The sequence below is a fragment of the Nanorana parkeri genome, unplaced genomic scaffold (assembly GCF_000935625.1).
Source record: "Nanorana parkeri isolate BGI_ZX_2015 unplaced genomic scaffold, ASM93562v1 scaffold1923, whole genome shotgun sequence".
NCBI lineage: Eukaryota > Metazoa > Chordata > Amphibia > Anura > Dicroglossidae > Nanorana > Nanorana parkeri.
In genome coordinates this window covers 244145-260507 of record NW_017308191.1, presented here as the reverse complement: position 1 = coordinate 260507, position 16363 = coordinate 244145, and the positions used below count along the sequence as shown (strand labels likewise).

The window sequence follows — 16363 nt, the reverse complement described above, 5'->3', positions numbered from 1 at the left end:
TGAGTGGTTCTGAAACCACTGGAGCGTACAAGTTCTAAAACCAGACAATTGTAATTTTCCAATTAAAAAAAAAAAAATATATCAAATGACGTTGCCGGCCCTCCAAGGCACAGCAACACCACACATGGAAAGACGGCAGTTCATCCTTCAGCGTCACTAAACACTTCGGCAGTCTCAGTCAAGTCCGTACACTGAAGGAAAAATTAACAGAAATTCCATGTAGGCTCCGGCTACCTGAGCGGTGAACGATGACTGGAAAGCAGGCACGCCGTCATGTCCAGGCCTCGATGAGGTCATCGCTCTCCAAGCCAAGCTGGTCGGCTGTGCTTCGTCCATTTAGTTTCCTGCCTTCAAACATGAAGCACACCTTCTTGGTGAGGCCCATGGCAGACTTGTACTGGTCCATCAAAGACTTCAAGGGTTCATTCTGTAAAGAGAGGAGGATGCTGGAGCATGAGTAGATGTTGAGTAGTTGTAGTGCGAGTCAGTTCAATAATGACTGGCAGCACAGTGGCTTAGTGGTTAGCGCTACTGCCTTGCAGGACTTCACAGCACACACCAGTGGCCATGTTCAAACATGGCTGCTGGGGTGTTGAGAAAAATAAAAAGCCTCTGGGCTGCCCTCGGGGAAGGGATCATTTCCTAGGTGGGGGACCCTTTTTTTTTTTTAAATACAAAGTTATGCATCCAGGTGTAGGAGTGTTAGATGACAGTCTGGAGGCTGGAGGTTCCAAAAATAGTCCCTTTGAAAGAGAACTATGGGGTAAGTGTTTCCGCCCCCCCCATAGTTCTAAGGGTAACGGGAGGACACATACTGGCATCATCCCGTGACCCAAAGCTCAGTATATAGGGAGCTACAGCTCGCGGTATAGTGTGACCCCCGCAGCTGGGAAGGATCCTGACATTACTGTCGAGATCCGCCCAGCTGCGTGAGTGACAGCTGGCTCTGCCTATCTAGAGGCAGAGCCAGCTGTACCCGCCCCTCCCATCCGTTACGCCAGTCAGCGCTGGAAGATCGGAGCGGGGTTGAATCCCTGACTGACTGTCACGGCTCTCTGCAGGAAGCTGATCGAGATGTGTTCGTTCACTTACTGATCTATTGAGCTGACCTGTGACAGTTTCATTGTCACAGGTCGGCTCGAACTGTGAGGGTGAGTGATTTTCACCCACCTCATAGTTCTCCCTTTAAGCCCGACCTCCAGCCTTCCCCTTCACTCTTGCAGTTGTATCGGCTCCTCTCCTGGACTGAAATTGCTTACTCTGATGTCCCCGCACGCTGTGAGCTTCTCACAATGTACATTAGAAACATTAGAACTTAGAGATTAGAAATCATCCATTTGATTTCAGTTCTTTCAATCACGGAGGCTCAGCCTCACATGTGGGCAGTGAAATGAGTGCAGGAGGAGAGCAGGTCGTACAACTGTGCAAGACTGACCGCTATGGCAGAGCTCAGATCTATATCACTCACCTTGCCTACTGTGACAGTGAGCTGGGACTGTTTATCCCTCCCCTGGATCTTCAAGCAGATCTTTTCCTCAGTGTGCTCATCATCAGCTTCCTGTCCCCCAGAACTGGAGAGGACCATACAGTCTGCAGAGACAACATGTAAGATGTGATAACTGATTATACAGCATCTACTTAAGACAAAATGCCCCCCAGATTGACAATTTACAGAGGCACCTTTATGTCATTCAATGCCTCTCCATTCTCTCCTCACCAATTATATCGGCCACAGTGAGATTCAGGGACTTTGCGGTCTCCTTGGTATTCAGCTCCTCGTCTCCCCGCAGCAGCATTATCTGTGAAGGGTCCGCGTCCAGATGCGAGGCCACCAAATCCACCAGCCGCTGCAATGGGTCAGTCTGAAAGCCACAAGAGAATAAAAATGGGATTTCTACATCTATAAACAATCCGATCACTTCCTGGATATCAAGATAAGTGGAAAGTTAACTAGAGAGACAAGGAACACATGCCAAGCAACACTAGCACCCCCCCCGTGTCTGAATACTTGTTCCAGCTCACTGAAGAATATGATTCGCCACTAGCACATGCCAACGCATCCTTACTACACGCGAGCGGGCAGATCAAGCCATGCATTATCTTAGGTCTACATTTTGAGGGCCACTAAAGACCTCACCAATCAGATAACCTCACGCACAGAGACTGCTTTGGTGTGCAAGTCTTACCGATAGAAAGAAACCACCGGAGTTGGACACTATGAAGATACAGGGGGAGTGGGATCCATCTTCTATTTCTTTACAGCAATGTTAAAGTTAAACTGTAAGGAAGGGGGGGATGGGGCAGGTTGGAGCCCCACTACAAGGGTAGTTTTAGTTCCCTGAATTTTAACTTGATCAAGTCATTGAACATAGCAAAGGTGTATCATTCCATACTTGTATTGTCGGGGAATATAAAAGATCTCTTAAAGGGCTCATTTAGACTGGCATGCACATCCATCCACAAAGCGTGCACACCCATAAAAAGTCCCTGGTAGGGACAGGTGCTGCGTGTAACTGCGCACAGCAGGCTGTTCTTCCCTATGAGTAGACACAGCTACACATAGTTACACACTGTCACACCCAAACCTGCATATCCGTGCTGGTCCGAGTGCCCGCACTTGAATGCACACTGTCTGCAGCCAAGTACGGGCACCCAGGATTGGGTGTGCAATTGCAAGCAGCTGCGCTCGCTCATAGGGAAGAACGGGCTGTGGCACGCAATTACACTCAGCACCTGCCCCTTCCAGGATAGAGTCATTTTATGGGCGTGCATGCTGTATAGATGTGCGCGCCCATCTGAATGAGCCCAGACACTGCAATTCTGCTTTAAAGGAGAACTATGAGGCGAGTGAAAATCACTCATCCTCGTAGTTCGAGTCGGCGTGTGACAATGAAACGGTCACACGTCGGCTCAATAGATCGGGAAGTGAGCGAACACATAGCACCGCTCGATCACTGTCAGTCATGGCTCCCCGCAGGGATTGCCCCCCTCCCTCGTGCCGATCCTCCAGTGCTGACTGGAGGAACGGACGGGCACAGCTGGCTCTGTCTCTAGATAGGCAGAGCCAGCTGTCACTCACGCAGCTGGGTGGATCTCGACAGTAATGTCGGGATCCGTCCCGGCTGCGGAGGTCTTAGTATACAGTGAGCTGTAGCTCCCTATATACTAAGCTTGGGGTCACGGGAGGACGATAGTTTGTGTCCTCACCTGACCCTTAGGAGAACTATGGGGAAAAACTCACCCCATAGTTCTCCTTTAAGCTAGTATGCATTTTTTCAGTATGTAAGTTACCAGAATGTTTACCTAAACCGCAAAATTATTTTAGTGTTGCTTGCTACCAAGTTTATGTATTCGGTTTCCAGGTCTTAGATAAAATCAGAAGTATCTGTAAAGGTTCGTCAGCTTACCATGCGGATGTTTATACGGAAGATCTTCCCCCTACGACGCACTTTTACAATCAGCTCCGGCACCGTGCTGGCCTCCATCATAATCACATCGTTGTCCTCGTAAAGGTGGCTGCGTTTTGGGGAGAGGACGGTGCCTAGATCCTGCAGGCAGGCTTCCATCTTCCTGACCGCACAGAGAAGAAAAGCTTTAGACTGACACCAATACATTAAAAACTGTGATTTAACCCTTCTGTTGCTGCTGCATGCATGGCTTATGTGGCAGCACCGACATGTATACAAACTCCCAGCTGCTATAGTAGCTGGTTTGCATTTCTACAGTGTGCAACATCAAACTCCCCCCCTGGGCTCACCTGCCCCTTATGGATGCCTGAGAACATTATGGCGAGTGTCAGAAAGGAGAGCAGCCTGAGATTAGGGAACATCCATATGCACGGCATACTTGCACATTATGACACTTGCCTGCTCTCCTCCAAAGATGCGAGGTCTGAGCTCGCTGTATCCAACCCAGCCCCACCGGCGCCATGTTATCTTCCTCTTCTGGGTCCGTCGTCATCTTACTTCCACCATGGGGCAGGCTCTGATTAACTCCTACATATGTGTGCTGGAGTTACAGGGTCTCAGCAACTGGCCTACAGATGCCAGGACTGTACACTGTATTGCACGTGTGCTGCAGCCAGTGTACAGAGTTGTTGGCAGAAGAGATTTGTGAAGTGATACGAAATAGGCAAAAAAAGTTTATTTTTTAACCACTTCCAGGCCGCCATACATCTATATACAGCGACCCGCAGAAGTGGTTAAACCAAGAACAAGGTTGCTGCGGCAACCGTGTTCTTGATGTCGTTTTAAACGGCCAGCGATGGCTGGTAATGTACAAGCCATCCGGCATCTGTAAAGCCACTGGATCATGTGCACGGTGCTGTGTACCCCCCTCCCCGCGGCCAGCGTCGGCTCTCCCCGTGCGGGGTCCAGGACTGGCACGGTGGGTTTTCCCCGCAACAATCGGAGAGAGATTCAGCGGCTTCCAGCTGCTGAACTTTCCTCCGATCCCTGGACCTGGAAGTGAAGTGTATCACATGACTTCCTTTGTCACTGTGCACAGTCTCCGGCTCTTAGAGCCAGGAGAAGAAGCTGGTGAAGCAGATCTCTGCCTTCTCAGCTTCTTTGGGGTCCCTAGGTGACATTAGGGGTCTGATGTCTCCATAAAGAGGACCTGTCACACCCTATCTGCTATTACATAGGGGGCTTGTTGGCCCCCTATGCAATAGCAATAAAGTTAGTGTAAAAAAAAAAAAAAAAAAATAGACAATTTTTAAAATGCAAAACGCTTATGTGCAAAAATGCAAATTGTGCTCCACACGTTACATATTGCCGAAAGTCGCAGTGAGCAATAGTTTTAGGGCCCTCAGTCACCGATAACACTAAACTGATGAGCGGTCAAAGCTTTTAAAATGTCCCCTATGGGAAATTTGGGGTATTGTAGTTTTTTTGCGGCAATTTTAAGGCTTGACGTGTTTGGTATCAACTTACCAGACGTGATCCCGCCTTTTACATTTTACAAAACAAATCAGGTATTAAATTCTGCTTCTGTGCACTAAATTTCATTTCAGTGTATTTTATCCTCAAAATACTGGTTTGATAAACATTTGTGCAAATAACGTGCGGCATAATACATTGCAACTAGCATTTTTTCATTCTACAGGGCCTCCGCCTACAGAAAATATATCATTGTTTGGGGTCTGGAGCCGTTTTCTAGCCCAAAATTCAGATTCTCTTGTGTGTGTGCAAATGTAAGAAATTGCTCCGGAACAGCAAGCGGTTAGAGAACTATGAGGTCAGTGTTTTTCCCCATAGTTCTCCTAAGGGTCACAGAAGAACACAATCTAGCGTTCTCCCGTCACCCAAAGCTCAGTATACCGCGAGCTACAGCTTGCGGTATACTGAGACGCCGGGACGGATCCCGACAATTATGACAGCTGGCTCTGCCTATCTAGAGGCAGAGCCAGCTGCGCCCGCCCCCTCCCCCGTCCGTTCCACCAGTCAGCACTGGAGGATTGGACAGGGTAGGGAGAATCCCTGCAGGGAGCCGTGAGTGACAGTCACGGCTCTCTGCAGGGATAGATCGAGAGGTGAGCAAGCGCTGGTATGTGTTCGCTCACCGCCCGGTCTACTGAGCCGACCTGTGACAGTCTCATTGTCACAGGTCGGCTCAGATTATGAGGCTGAGTGAAAATCACTCGCCTCATAATTCTCCTTTAAGGTTTACTTCCGATTTAAGTCTGAGCAGTCCAGCACTGTGTGGCCAGATGGCAGCCCCGTACCATGCACTGCTGGAAGCACTGGTCAGAATAGCAATATTCCTATTAATATGGAACGAGGAGAGATGAAGGGGCAGCCAGACGTCCGGCACCAGGCTCTATTTCTAACCTCTGCACGCTGCCGAGCTCAGGCCAGAGGCTGAGGAGCCCAACGAAGCTTTGATGTACAAACACTATGTACCTTATTTTACTGTTGAGGGCACCTTTCCTTCCTTTGAGTACTGGAGTGTTTGGAGATGGAGGTGGTGAGGGAGAAGAGTTGCGTATTCTGGGGAAAAAAAAAAAAGGTCAGACGAATATTCAAACATTTCAAACCATGAAAAAAGTGTTCAATTACAATGAACCCAGTGTAACTCCAAATACAATCTCCCCCCCCCCAAGTGTTCTATACACACTGCCAGGACTTAAAACTGAAATCTATGGTTCTTTGCTTTGAAGGGAAAACGGTTTTGTTTCCCCCATGTCCTCCCCCACACTGATTCCTGAATGTGAGGGTCAGCCTTCATTGTAACCACCTGAGCAATCTCAGTGTTCTAATGAGGAAAGCCGCAGAGCCTGCATCCCTTTAAATGTAGGCAGGTGTTAGAGCAGGTGTAGGCAACCTGGGAACTCCGGCTGTGGTGAAACTACAAATCCCCATCATGCATCTGCCTCCGGGAGTCATGTCTGCGGCTGTCAGTCTTGCAATGCCTCATGTGATTTGTAGTTTGACCACAGCTGGAGTGCCCAGGTTGCCTACCCCTGCCTTAGAGAGCATCTTACCACAATACAACTAAATGCTTAAAATTGGAATTCGGGGCAGATTTCTGGGATAACCAGTGAGCCAATCACAGAAGCAGGAAATACGTTTTCTGGGGTTATTTTGGACGCCCCCCATGGCTTAGGGCTCAGACAGGCGCGCACGTCGTAGGAACGGTAAAGACGGGACCCGCACAGGTGTGCAGGTGACCAAATGCAATTGCATGCAGGCCCGTAGGGAGGACAGAGCTGCACGCAATTACATGTGGTCACATGCACACCTGAACATCTATGCTTGCAGTTGGACGCATGCTGTGTGCATCCAAGTGCCAGCACCCGGATCCGTACAGATGTGCAGGTCCAGGTGAGCGTGCGACTGCATCCTCCCATAAGGAAGAACAGTCTGCTTCTCACAATATCACACAGCACCCGTCCCTTTCCAGCTCGGGTCTTTACAGGCGCGCATGCCGCACACGTCTGAACGAGCCCTAAAAAAGAGCAGAACGCTCCATTTTGTGCACAGAGGCTTTACAAGTATCACATTGTTTCAGGAAAGAAGCCCGCAGACCTCAGGAGGTCAGAAATGAGCAATCTGCATGTATTGTCTCCACTTTGTAGAACCCACAACACACGAAAACACGAAGTTCCATGTTACAAATGTCATGCCCATAACAGAAACTGACCGAGCCAGAGAACTGAAATAGAATTTTTAGGCCGAAACTGAAAAATGACCCCCAACAGACCACTCGTATTTCTTTTTTAATTTAGAAAAAGATGGACAGAGTCCTCAATCTCTTTTTCTGTGTCCCCTGTTATCAATGAACAGGAATCCTCTATACTGAGTGTTCCTGCCCATTCATAAACTGGATATTAGTATGAGTTACCAGGTCCACGATCAGGAATGAACAGGAAGTGATGTAGAGCACTTCCTATTTATTCATAACTGGGGACACAGTAGACACTCTATCCTCAGTTATTTACAAACACTCAGTGATGAGTTCTGATCGCTGAGTGCTTGTACTTGCTGTCACAGGAGGCTGAGCGGGTCGGTGCGGGAGGGGAGCTCAGCCTCCCGACAACTCACTGCTCCCCGCTCTCCATCCAGACTCTCCGCCTGTCACAGGAGGCTAAGCCTGGCGGTGCGAGAGGAGAGCTTGGCTTCCAGTGACAGCTGTCATGGCATCCTGAGCGGTCTCCTTCCTGAAACCTTCTCCTCCCTACTAGACGCCACTCTGTGTCCCCTCAGATCCCCCGTGCCTCTGTCGACAGAGCAGCGGGCATCAGAGGGGACACAGACTGGTGCCCAGCGGGGAGGAGAGACGCAGTCAGCATGCACTGAATTTTCGGCCGTTATGGTACTTCGGCATTTTGCCCAAAGTACCATTTTCAGCCAAAACGTTTCGTCGGCTGAAATTTCGGTGCATCCCTAATGTGAACATCTTAATGAACTCGAGCATGGAATATGGCAATCACCTTTCATGAACAACTTCAGGCTGCTGGCTATCCACATCCTCGGTGTCTGATAATACAGGTTGGGGTGCCGGAACCGTCACTGGCAGAGGGGGTTCAATGGCTTCATTGCCGAGGTCTGCAAATACAAAGAACATATAGGAGTAAGCGGGGTTTGTACAGTCAATGCAACCAGATTAGAAGATGGCCACGCAAACTCCAGCCGTGGTGAAACTACAAATCCCATGACATCTGCCTCTGGGAGTCACACCTGTGGCTGTCAGAGACTTGCAGTGCCTCATGGGACTTTTAGTTCCACATCAGTTGGAGAACTGAAAGTTTGGCTACACAAGTTTTAAGAGAACATCCAAACTATGACTTGCCACTCACTGTCCCCTCGCCTCAAAGAGATCATTGATAACAGAGCAGATGCCTTCATCCTTTGGGGACCCTGATACAATGAATGGCATGCAAGTATGTTGCACTATGATATGAGAAAGTTCCCATGGACAGTTTGGATCCACTTTAAGGCCTCATTCACACGAGAAAAGGTCAGCACGTACAGCTCCGTGGTGCGTGCACGGCGGTATCGCTCAGCTCCCGGAAAGGACAGGTGCTGCGTGTGATTAGTACGCAGCCCTCGTCCTTCTCTATGGCCCGGTTCACACATGGGCGTTTTGTAGCGCGTTCGAACGCTCTGCAGAACGCTAAAAGACCTAAATTCCAACATTTCCTATGGGTATGGTTCACACCTGGGCGTATTATAGGCCGTATGAACAAACTGTCCTACGCCCAAAGAAGTACAGGAGCTTCTTTGGGGCGTTTGTCGCGCGTTTCCATTGGGATACAGCCAAGTAGCCCTCGGAAAAGCGTGTTAGTCGCGCGTTTTTTTTTAGTCGCGGTAAAAACCCGCCTCACGAAAAGCGCAAAGTCGATACGCCTAGGTGTGAACCCAGCCTATGAGAGTTCGCTGCCATAGGCCACCATACGTTCGTCCCAAGTGCAGGTCCGTGCGGGTGCGTGTTTCCTGGCTCAGACGCAGACCGGATCCACCCCGTCAGCGTACGAGTACAGACACACGGACGGGTGAGCGTAGGGTGGCGTACGGCAGTGTACTCCCATAGAGAAGGACGGGAGCTGCGTAGTAATCTCATGCCGGCCTCTTACAGCATTCACAAAATTTGTCACAAGTCATTTTTATTCATCTGCCGCCAGTCTGGTCATGTGACTAGTGATGGGCTCGGGCGTGTTCGCAGCTCCCCGTGCCGAGCCCGCCAGGAAGCCGACAGCGCCAATCATTGGTGCAGAGACATTATTCCGGTCCGCAGGTGCAGAGATCGGGATATGTCTCAGTGCCTGTGATTGGCGCTGCCAGCTTCCTGGCGGGCTCGGCACGTGGAGCTGCGAACACGCCCGAGCCCATCACTACATGTGACCCGACGTACCGTCACAGCCTTGCTTTTTCTGCAGCTCCTTCTCCATCGCGGCCACGGTGCTGACATTGTCCGGGAGCAGCTTCAGAGAACTGTTCACCTGTAGAGAACAAGGGAACGGGGTTAGACCCACAGCGCTGTGTAATCTGATGACTACGGCTTCAAGGGCATCTAAACCTAAAGGCAACATTTTTATATATTACAGCTTGCCAGTCTTTAGATAGGATGGCTGCATTCGTTTTCATTTTTTAATCCTTTATTTTCCCCTGGTGACCCGGGCTTGTACATTTGTAATGTTTCTACTTCCTATACTGGGCCAATCTGTCCAGAAAAGTGGCAGAGAGAGGGTTGAGATAAACCCTTTAACACCGATAGGGGGGCTTACAATGGCCAGCTTTTATGTAAAAAAACTTATCCAAAAAGCAAGGGGCAGCCCTAAAATTTTCACTGCCTGAGGCTGGAGGTGGTGCATGTTACCGGGGGGGGGAGGTTGGCTGCCTGGTACTCCTCTGGCCTCTAGCCAAGCTCAAGTTGCAAGGACCTGGGTGGGACACCAGCCAGATCATCCTACCTCAGCTCCTGGCACCCGGTGACGTTAGCGAGCTGCTGGCCAAAGCATCAAAGGTTGCCAGGCGCTCTGGGCAACCTGGGATGCTCTGGCCCCACGTGACCCAATGGAGGAGCCGCTTGAGGCAACTGCTTCATTATAGGGACGGCTCTGCCCAAAAGGAAATTTAAAAAATTGTTACTGTAACTCTTTCAAAAGTGTTTTCTGGAGCTCATCTATTAGAGCCCAATTATCACCTTTCCACTTCCAAGAAGCTATTCAAGCGCAGATTGTGCCGGAATAGCTTCAGCCGGGGAGTGGCAGCTGCCAGTAGCAGTATTCTGCAGCAGGTAGCTGAATGTAAACAGCAGGCAGTGGACCGGTGCTGTATCCAGCCTGCTATTTCAAACTGCAATAACGAATTGCAAGCTGGCTACTGCACCCGCTCACTGCCTGCTGTCAAATCAGCAGAGGAGGGGCTTGAAGAAGGGGGGGGGGGGTAGGTTTGGGGAGCTCTCCTCACCGTTGGGCATGGGCTGCAGGGTGCCTTCGTCCTCTCTAATTCTTGTTGGGAGCAGCGGTGATCGGAGGGGATGCAGCCGATGAAACACTGGATCCCAGCTTGGAGGAGAGAACTAGGGGACCCAGACCAACTAATCAATGAGAATGGTTGTCAACTATTCTGGTTATTGATTAGTTGGTTGCAGCCCTAGAGCAATCCTAAGACCAGAAGTGTGTTACCGGCCAGATCACCAGGTGACAATAAAGAGCCTAAAATAGAAACGTGATGCAGATCTGAGGACCTGTAAGCAGCAATGGGAAATATTTGTTTTCAGGTTTAGATGCGCTTGAACTCTGGGCAGATCTAGAAAACAAATGCCCAATCAATGCGGCAGAACAGTGCGACCTCAAAGCCTCATTACCTTATTGGAGTACACCGTGGATAAGATGGGGGCGGTCCTAGGAAAGATCCTGCGGCGTTTCGGCTTCTGAGGCAACACGACTGCAACATCGCTATCGCTGCTGTCTTCACTCTGCAAACATGAATGGCCATTAACCCGCAAGAAGCCAACAGTCGCTTCACCTCCAATATCCCACCATGACCCCCTCCCATCCACCCGCCATTTATGAGGAGTATAGAGCGCTGCTAGACTGTAAAAGAGAACACGCCCCCATTCACATTGTGGTAGCACAGACCATTCATTTAAATGGACCGTATCTCATTCGCATGACCCACACCACAATGTATTGGTTTGGACCAAACCCAGGCTGACACCAAGCTCCTCTGTGCCCACAAGTAGCTCCCCCCAAACACAGAACAAACTCCTGTGCAACCCAATCAGTTGCAGGCAAGGAATTCCCCACCCACAGCCTAACCTAAGAAGGGGCGGGGAGATGTGGTGATGTCATTGACCTTATATGGCTACATGCCTAGATTTGATTAATGACATTGACCCATGTGGCCATACAAGGTCAACGTCATCAGCCCCCTTTGTTTACATGGGGCAGGAGGAGCCCAGCTCGCAACTGATTGGGTAGAACTTGTTCGGGGGAGCTCGGTCCAAACCTAAGACACCAAGCATTGTGGTGCGATGCAATGCACATTTCAATGCAACAGCTAGTAATGCACACCCCCCCTCCCCCCAAATCTGTTAGGGCTATTCAGAATCGGATGGCCATAGATGGCAAATGGGATTTATCCCAGGGACAGGTCCCGACACCCACAGATGGTCCCTGGAGGCCAGGGTCACATGACCTGCTGTTATCCAGCATTTCCCAGTCACGTGGATCATGTGCACTGGGCATTGTCCCTGGAAACCATGTTGACAGCTTGACAGGTGACCATTTTTGGCCACCAGGCTGGTCTCACATGACCCTGTCTGCCAATAGACTACTCTCATATGATCCTCTTAAGGTGACATGAACCCCCCCGACTGGACTTTTAGTGCCACCCCAGAAAGGTTGCTCCAAGGAAGAGAGTACAGACAGCGGCTTCTAGGGCCAAGGCCTGTCTCTCCCCGTGTATGAAGTAAGGACCGGTCGGTGTACAGTACGGAACATACTCACACCGCCAACCTCAACTCTCTCCGCCATCTCCATGCCGGGCTTATATCCTCCCACGCCGATTGGCCCAGCCTTCCCGTCACTCGACGATCAGGCCCGTTCATTGGACGCTTTGCGCGTAGACCCGCCCCTTCCACGGCGGGCTGGCGGCGAGGCATGACGGGAGATGTAGTCCCTTCTGACAGGACGCGGCGAGTGCCAATAGGATGCGGGACACGTGACTGCAGGGAGACGTGGTTGCGCAATACATGGGCTGCGGCTGGTGATAGCAGAAGCCTGAGCTCAGCGATAAGAGCGGACCGCTGTTTATCCACTGACCTGGAGGGAGGAGCCTGATGAAAAATACCAGTTATCGCACATTATGTGAAATGGACACTAAACCTCACAAGGCCACTATGGCATTGAGCTAAATGGTACAGTGCGCTAGGTGAACTTCTCATTATGGCCACTAGAGGGAGCTGAGGAGCATAGGGAATAAGTATTATTATTATTATTTCGCTGAGGAGCATAGGAAATAGTTATGGCCACTAGAGGGAGCATAGGGAATAAGTATTATCATGGCCACTAGAGCAATCTGAGGAGAATAGGGAATACATATTTTTATGGCCACTAGAGGGAGCTGAGGAGCATATGAAATAGTTATGGCCACTAGAGGGACCATAGGGAATAAGTATTATCATGCCCACTAGAGGGAGCTGAGGAGAATAGGCAATAAATATTATGGCCACTAGATGGCGCTGAGGAGCATATGGAAGTACTATTATTATGGCCACTAGAGGGAACTGAGGAGCATAGGAAATATTTATAGTATATGTTCCCCATTGCCATCTAGTGGTCACAATATAGAACTACAGGAAAACACATTTCCTTGTGAAGAAAAGACAAAAGAACATTGTTTTTGGCATACATGCGCACAGAGCGATTCATTTTATATACCTCGTTCACAAAAAGCACAGTTTATGATCCATTATCCTTTAATGGATGGCCAAAAATTGCCTTACTCTGCTTCAGCAGGCATGGAGTGCTAATTACCTACCGCATCATACCTGTGATGTGATCCGGGTGAAGCCGCTACACATGTACTAGGCGTCAGCGCCGCAGGGTGCCCATCCCGTGCAGAGTCTGGGGGTTCCGGATTTTCAGTCTTCATTTCCAGACAGTTGGGATCCTCCTGGACGACCTCCGAGCAAATGGGGTCCTCGGCAGGGACCTCCTCCACATCTCGTGTCACATCCACCACAGTGGGATCGCTGAGAGGAGTTTTCGGGAGCTGGTGACAGGATGGATGAAAGCGTTAAGTGATCAGAAATAGAAGAGGAGTCATTGCAGAGTTTATTGGTGGGGATTAAATATGTAAAGTTACACAATTCACAACGCAGCTGGAAAAAAAAAGGCTTTTTTGACACAACTACCAGTTTCTTCCGAAGTGTTCATAGATAGGCAGAGCCAGCTGTCACTCCCACAGCTGGGTGGATCCAGACAGTAATGTCGGGATCCGTCCCTGCTGTGGCATCTCAGTATACAGGAAGCTGTAACTCGCAGTATACTGATCTTTGGGTGACGGGAGGACGCTAGTTTGTGTCTTCCCGTTACCCTTAAGGCCGTGACACACTGCACGCGAAGCCGTGCAGAGCGAAGCAAAGCTATCCGGCACGGAGCTTTGCGTGCAGTGTGTGAGCTGAGTGCAGTCAGATGATTGACTGCACCTTCAGCCAATCGGCTCGTCCGTAGCAACCAGCCAGCTGTCGCATACCGACGCGCTGGTTTATTCGCGCGAGTAAGAGAGTACAGACAGCGGCTTCTAGGGCCAAGGCCTGTCTCTCCCCGTGTATGAAGTAAGGACCGGTCGGTGTACAGTACGGAACATACTCACACCGCCAACCTCAACTCTCTCCGCCATCTCCATGCCGGGCTTATATCCTCCCACGCCGATTGGCCCAGCCTTCCCGTCACTCGACGATCAGGCCCGTTCATTGGACGCTTTGCGCGTAGACCCGCCCCTTCCACGGCGGGCTGGCGGCGAGGCATGACGGGAGATGTAGTCCCTTCTGACAGGACGCGGCGAGTGCCAATAGGATGCGGGACACGTGACTGCAGGGAGACGTGGTTGCGCAATACATGGGCTGCGGCTGGTGATAGCAGAAGCCTGAGCTCAGCGATAAGAGCGGACCGCTGTTTATCCACTGACCTGGAGGGAGGAGCCTGATGAAAAATACCAGTTATCGCACATTATGTGAAATGGACACTAAACCTCACAAGGCCACTATGGCATTGAGCTAAATGGTACAGTGCGCTAGGTGAACTTCTCATTATGGCCACTAGAGGGAGCTGAGGAGCATAGGGAATAAGTATTATTATTATTATTTCGCTGAGGAGCATAGGAAATAGTTATGGCCACTAGAGGGAGCATAGGGAATAAGTATTATCATGGCCACTAGAGCAATCTGAGGAGAATAGGGAATACATATTTTTATGGCCACTAGAGGGAGCTGAGGAGCATATGAAATAGTTATGGCCACTAGAGGGACCATAGGGAATAAGTATTATCATGCCCACTAGAGGGAGCTGAGGAGAATAGGCAATAAATATTATGGCCACTAGATGGCGCTGAGGAGCATATGGAAGTACTATTATTATGGCCACTAGAGGGAACTGAGGAGCATAGGAAATATTTATAGTATATGTTCCCCATTGCCATCTAGTGGTCACAATATAGAACTACAGGAAAACACATTTCCTTGTGAAGAAAAGACAAAAGAACATTGTTTTTGGCATACATGCGCACAGAGCGATTCATTTTATATACCTCGTTCACAAAAAGCACAGTTTATGATCCATTATCCTTTAATGGATGGCCAAAAATTGCCTTACTCTGCTTCAGCAGGCATGGAGTGCTAATTACCTACCGCATCATACCTGTGATGTGATCCGGGTGAAGCCGCTACACATGTACTAGGCGTCAGCGCCGCAGGGTGCCCATCCCGTGCAGAGTCTGGGGGTTCCGGATTTTCAGTCTTCATTTCCAGACAGTTGGGATCCTCCTGGACGACCTCCGAGCAAATGGGGTCCTCGGCAGGGACCTCCTCCACATCTCGTGTCACATCCACCACAGTGGGATCGCTGAGAGGAGTTTTCGGGAGCTGGTGACAGGATGGATGAAAGCGTTAAGTGATCAGAAATAGAAGAGGAGTCATTGCAGAGTTTATTGGTGGGGATTAAATATGTAAAGTTACACAATTCACAACGCAGCTGGAAAAAAAAAGGCTTTTTTGACACAACTACCAGTTTCTTCCGAAGTGTTCATAGATAGGCAGAGCCAGCTGTCACTCCCACAGCTGGGTGGATCCAGACAGTAATGTCGGGATCCGTCCCTGCTGTGGCATCTCAGTATACAGGAAGCTGTAACTCGCAGTATACTGATCTTTGGGTGACGGGAGGACGCTAGTTTGTGTCTTCCCGTTACCCTTAAGGCCGTGACACACTGCACGCGAAGCCGTGCAGAGCGAAGCAAAGCTATCCGGCACGGAGCTTTGCGTGCAGTGTGTGAGCTGAGTGCAGTCAGATGATTGACTGCACCTTCAGCCAATCGGCTCGTCCGTAGCAACCAGCCAGCTGTCGCATACCGACGCGCTGGTTTATTCGCGCGAGCCGATTGGCTGAAGTTGGAATTGTTGATCTCGGCACGCTCAGCTCCGCGAGCTCTCGCCAGCTGAGGTGCCCAGGAGAAAATGACATGACACACTGCTCACAAAGGCAGCGCGCCACCGCTCCGCGCCGCTTCGCCTGCAGTGTGTCACGGCCTTTAGGAGAACTATGGGGAAAAGCCCTGACCCCATAGTTCTCCTTTAATGTTAAAATGTAGTGTGTTGTAATACATTATGGCCACTAGATGGAGCTGAGGAGCTTATTGTATTTCCTATACTCCCCAGCACCATCTAGTGGCTATAATGTGGTATTACAACACAACGTTTAGATATGATGAAGATCCCTGCAAATTGTCTATACGGTAGATGTGTGCTGGTCCCCATATAAAAGGGCGTCACATAGGTATAAGGGTTACGCTCTACATGTCAAAAAAAGGAAACGTCTCCATGTAGGCCTGGGGCAGGCAAACTATGGTCCCCCAGCTGCAGTGCAGCTACAAATCCCCATCGTGCTTCTGTCTGTGGGAGTCATGCCTGTGGCTAGCAGAGTCTTGCAATGTCTCATGGGACTTGTAGTTGCAGCACAGCTGGAGGGCTGGCGTTCGCCTACCCCTGATGTAAACAATAGGACCTACTGATGGTCTCGAATATTCAGGATGAACAGTGGTGTGTTATACTAGTTGACGTGTGGGTCACCTCATCTCAGGTCAGGTACCTCTTGACATGTGTATTCACTGGGTTAGACCCCAGTGAATACACCCCCCCC

The 16363-nt window shown here is 50.0% G+C and overlaps 1 protein-coding gene across 1 annotated transcript in view; it reads right to left on the bottom strand.

The window, feature by feature from the left end:
* Positions 1-203: 203 nt before the first annotated feature.
* Positions 204-16363, bottom strand: part of NFATC2IP (nuclear factor of activated T-cells 2 interacting protein) — an 18464-nt gene continuing 2304 nt past the window's right edge. Inside the window, exons 2-12 of the mRNA XM_018572063.1 lie at positions 14860-15093; positions 13829-14155; positions 12990-13223; positions 10813-10923; positions 9355-9442; positions 7934-8048; positions 5904-5990; positions 3408-3570; positions 1718-1862; positions 1469-1590; positions 204-427 (exon numbers count right to left, since the gene is read on the bottom strand). Coding sequence (XP_018427565.1) covers positions 272-427; positions 1469-1590; positions 1718-1862; positions 3408-3570; positions 5904-5990; positions 7934-8048; positions 9355-9442; positions 10813-10923; positions 12990-13223; positions 13829-14155; positions 14860-15093 — 1782 coding nt within the window. The 3' untranslated portion in view covers positions 204-271. The remainder of the gene's footprint in view (positions 428-1468; positions 1591-1717; positions 1863-3407; positions 3571-5903; positions 5991-7933; positions 8049-9354; positions 9443-10812; positions 10924-12989; positions 13224-13828; positions 14156-14859; positions 15094-16363) is intronic.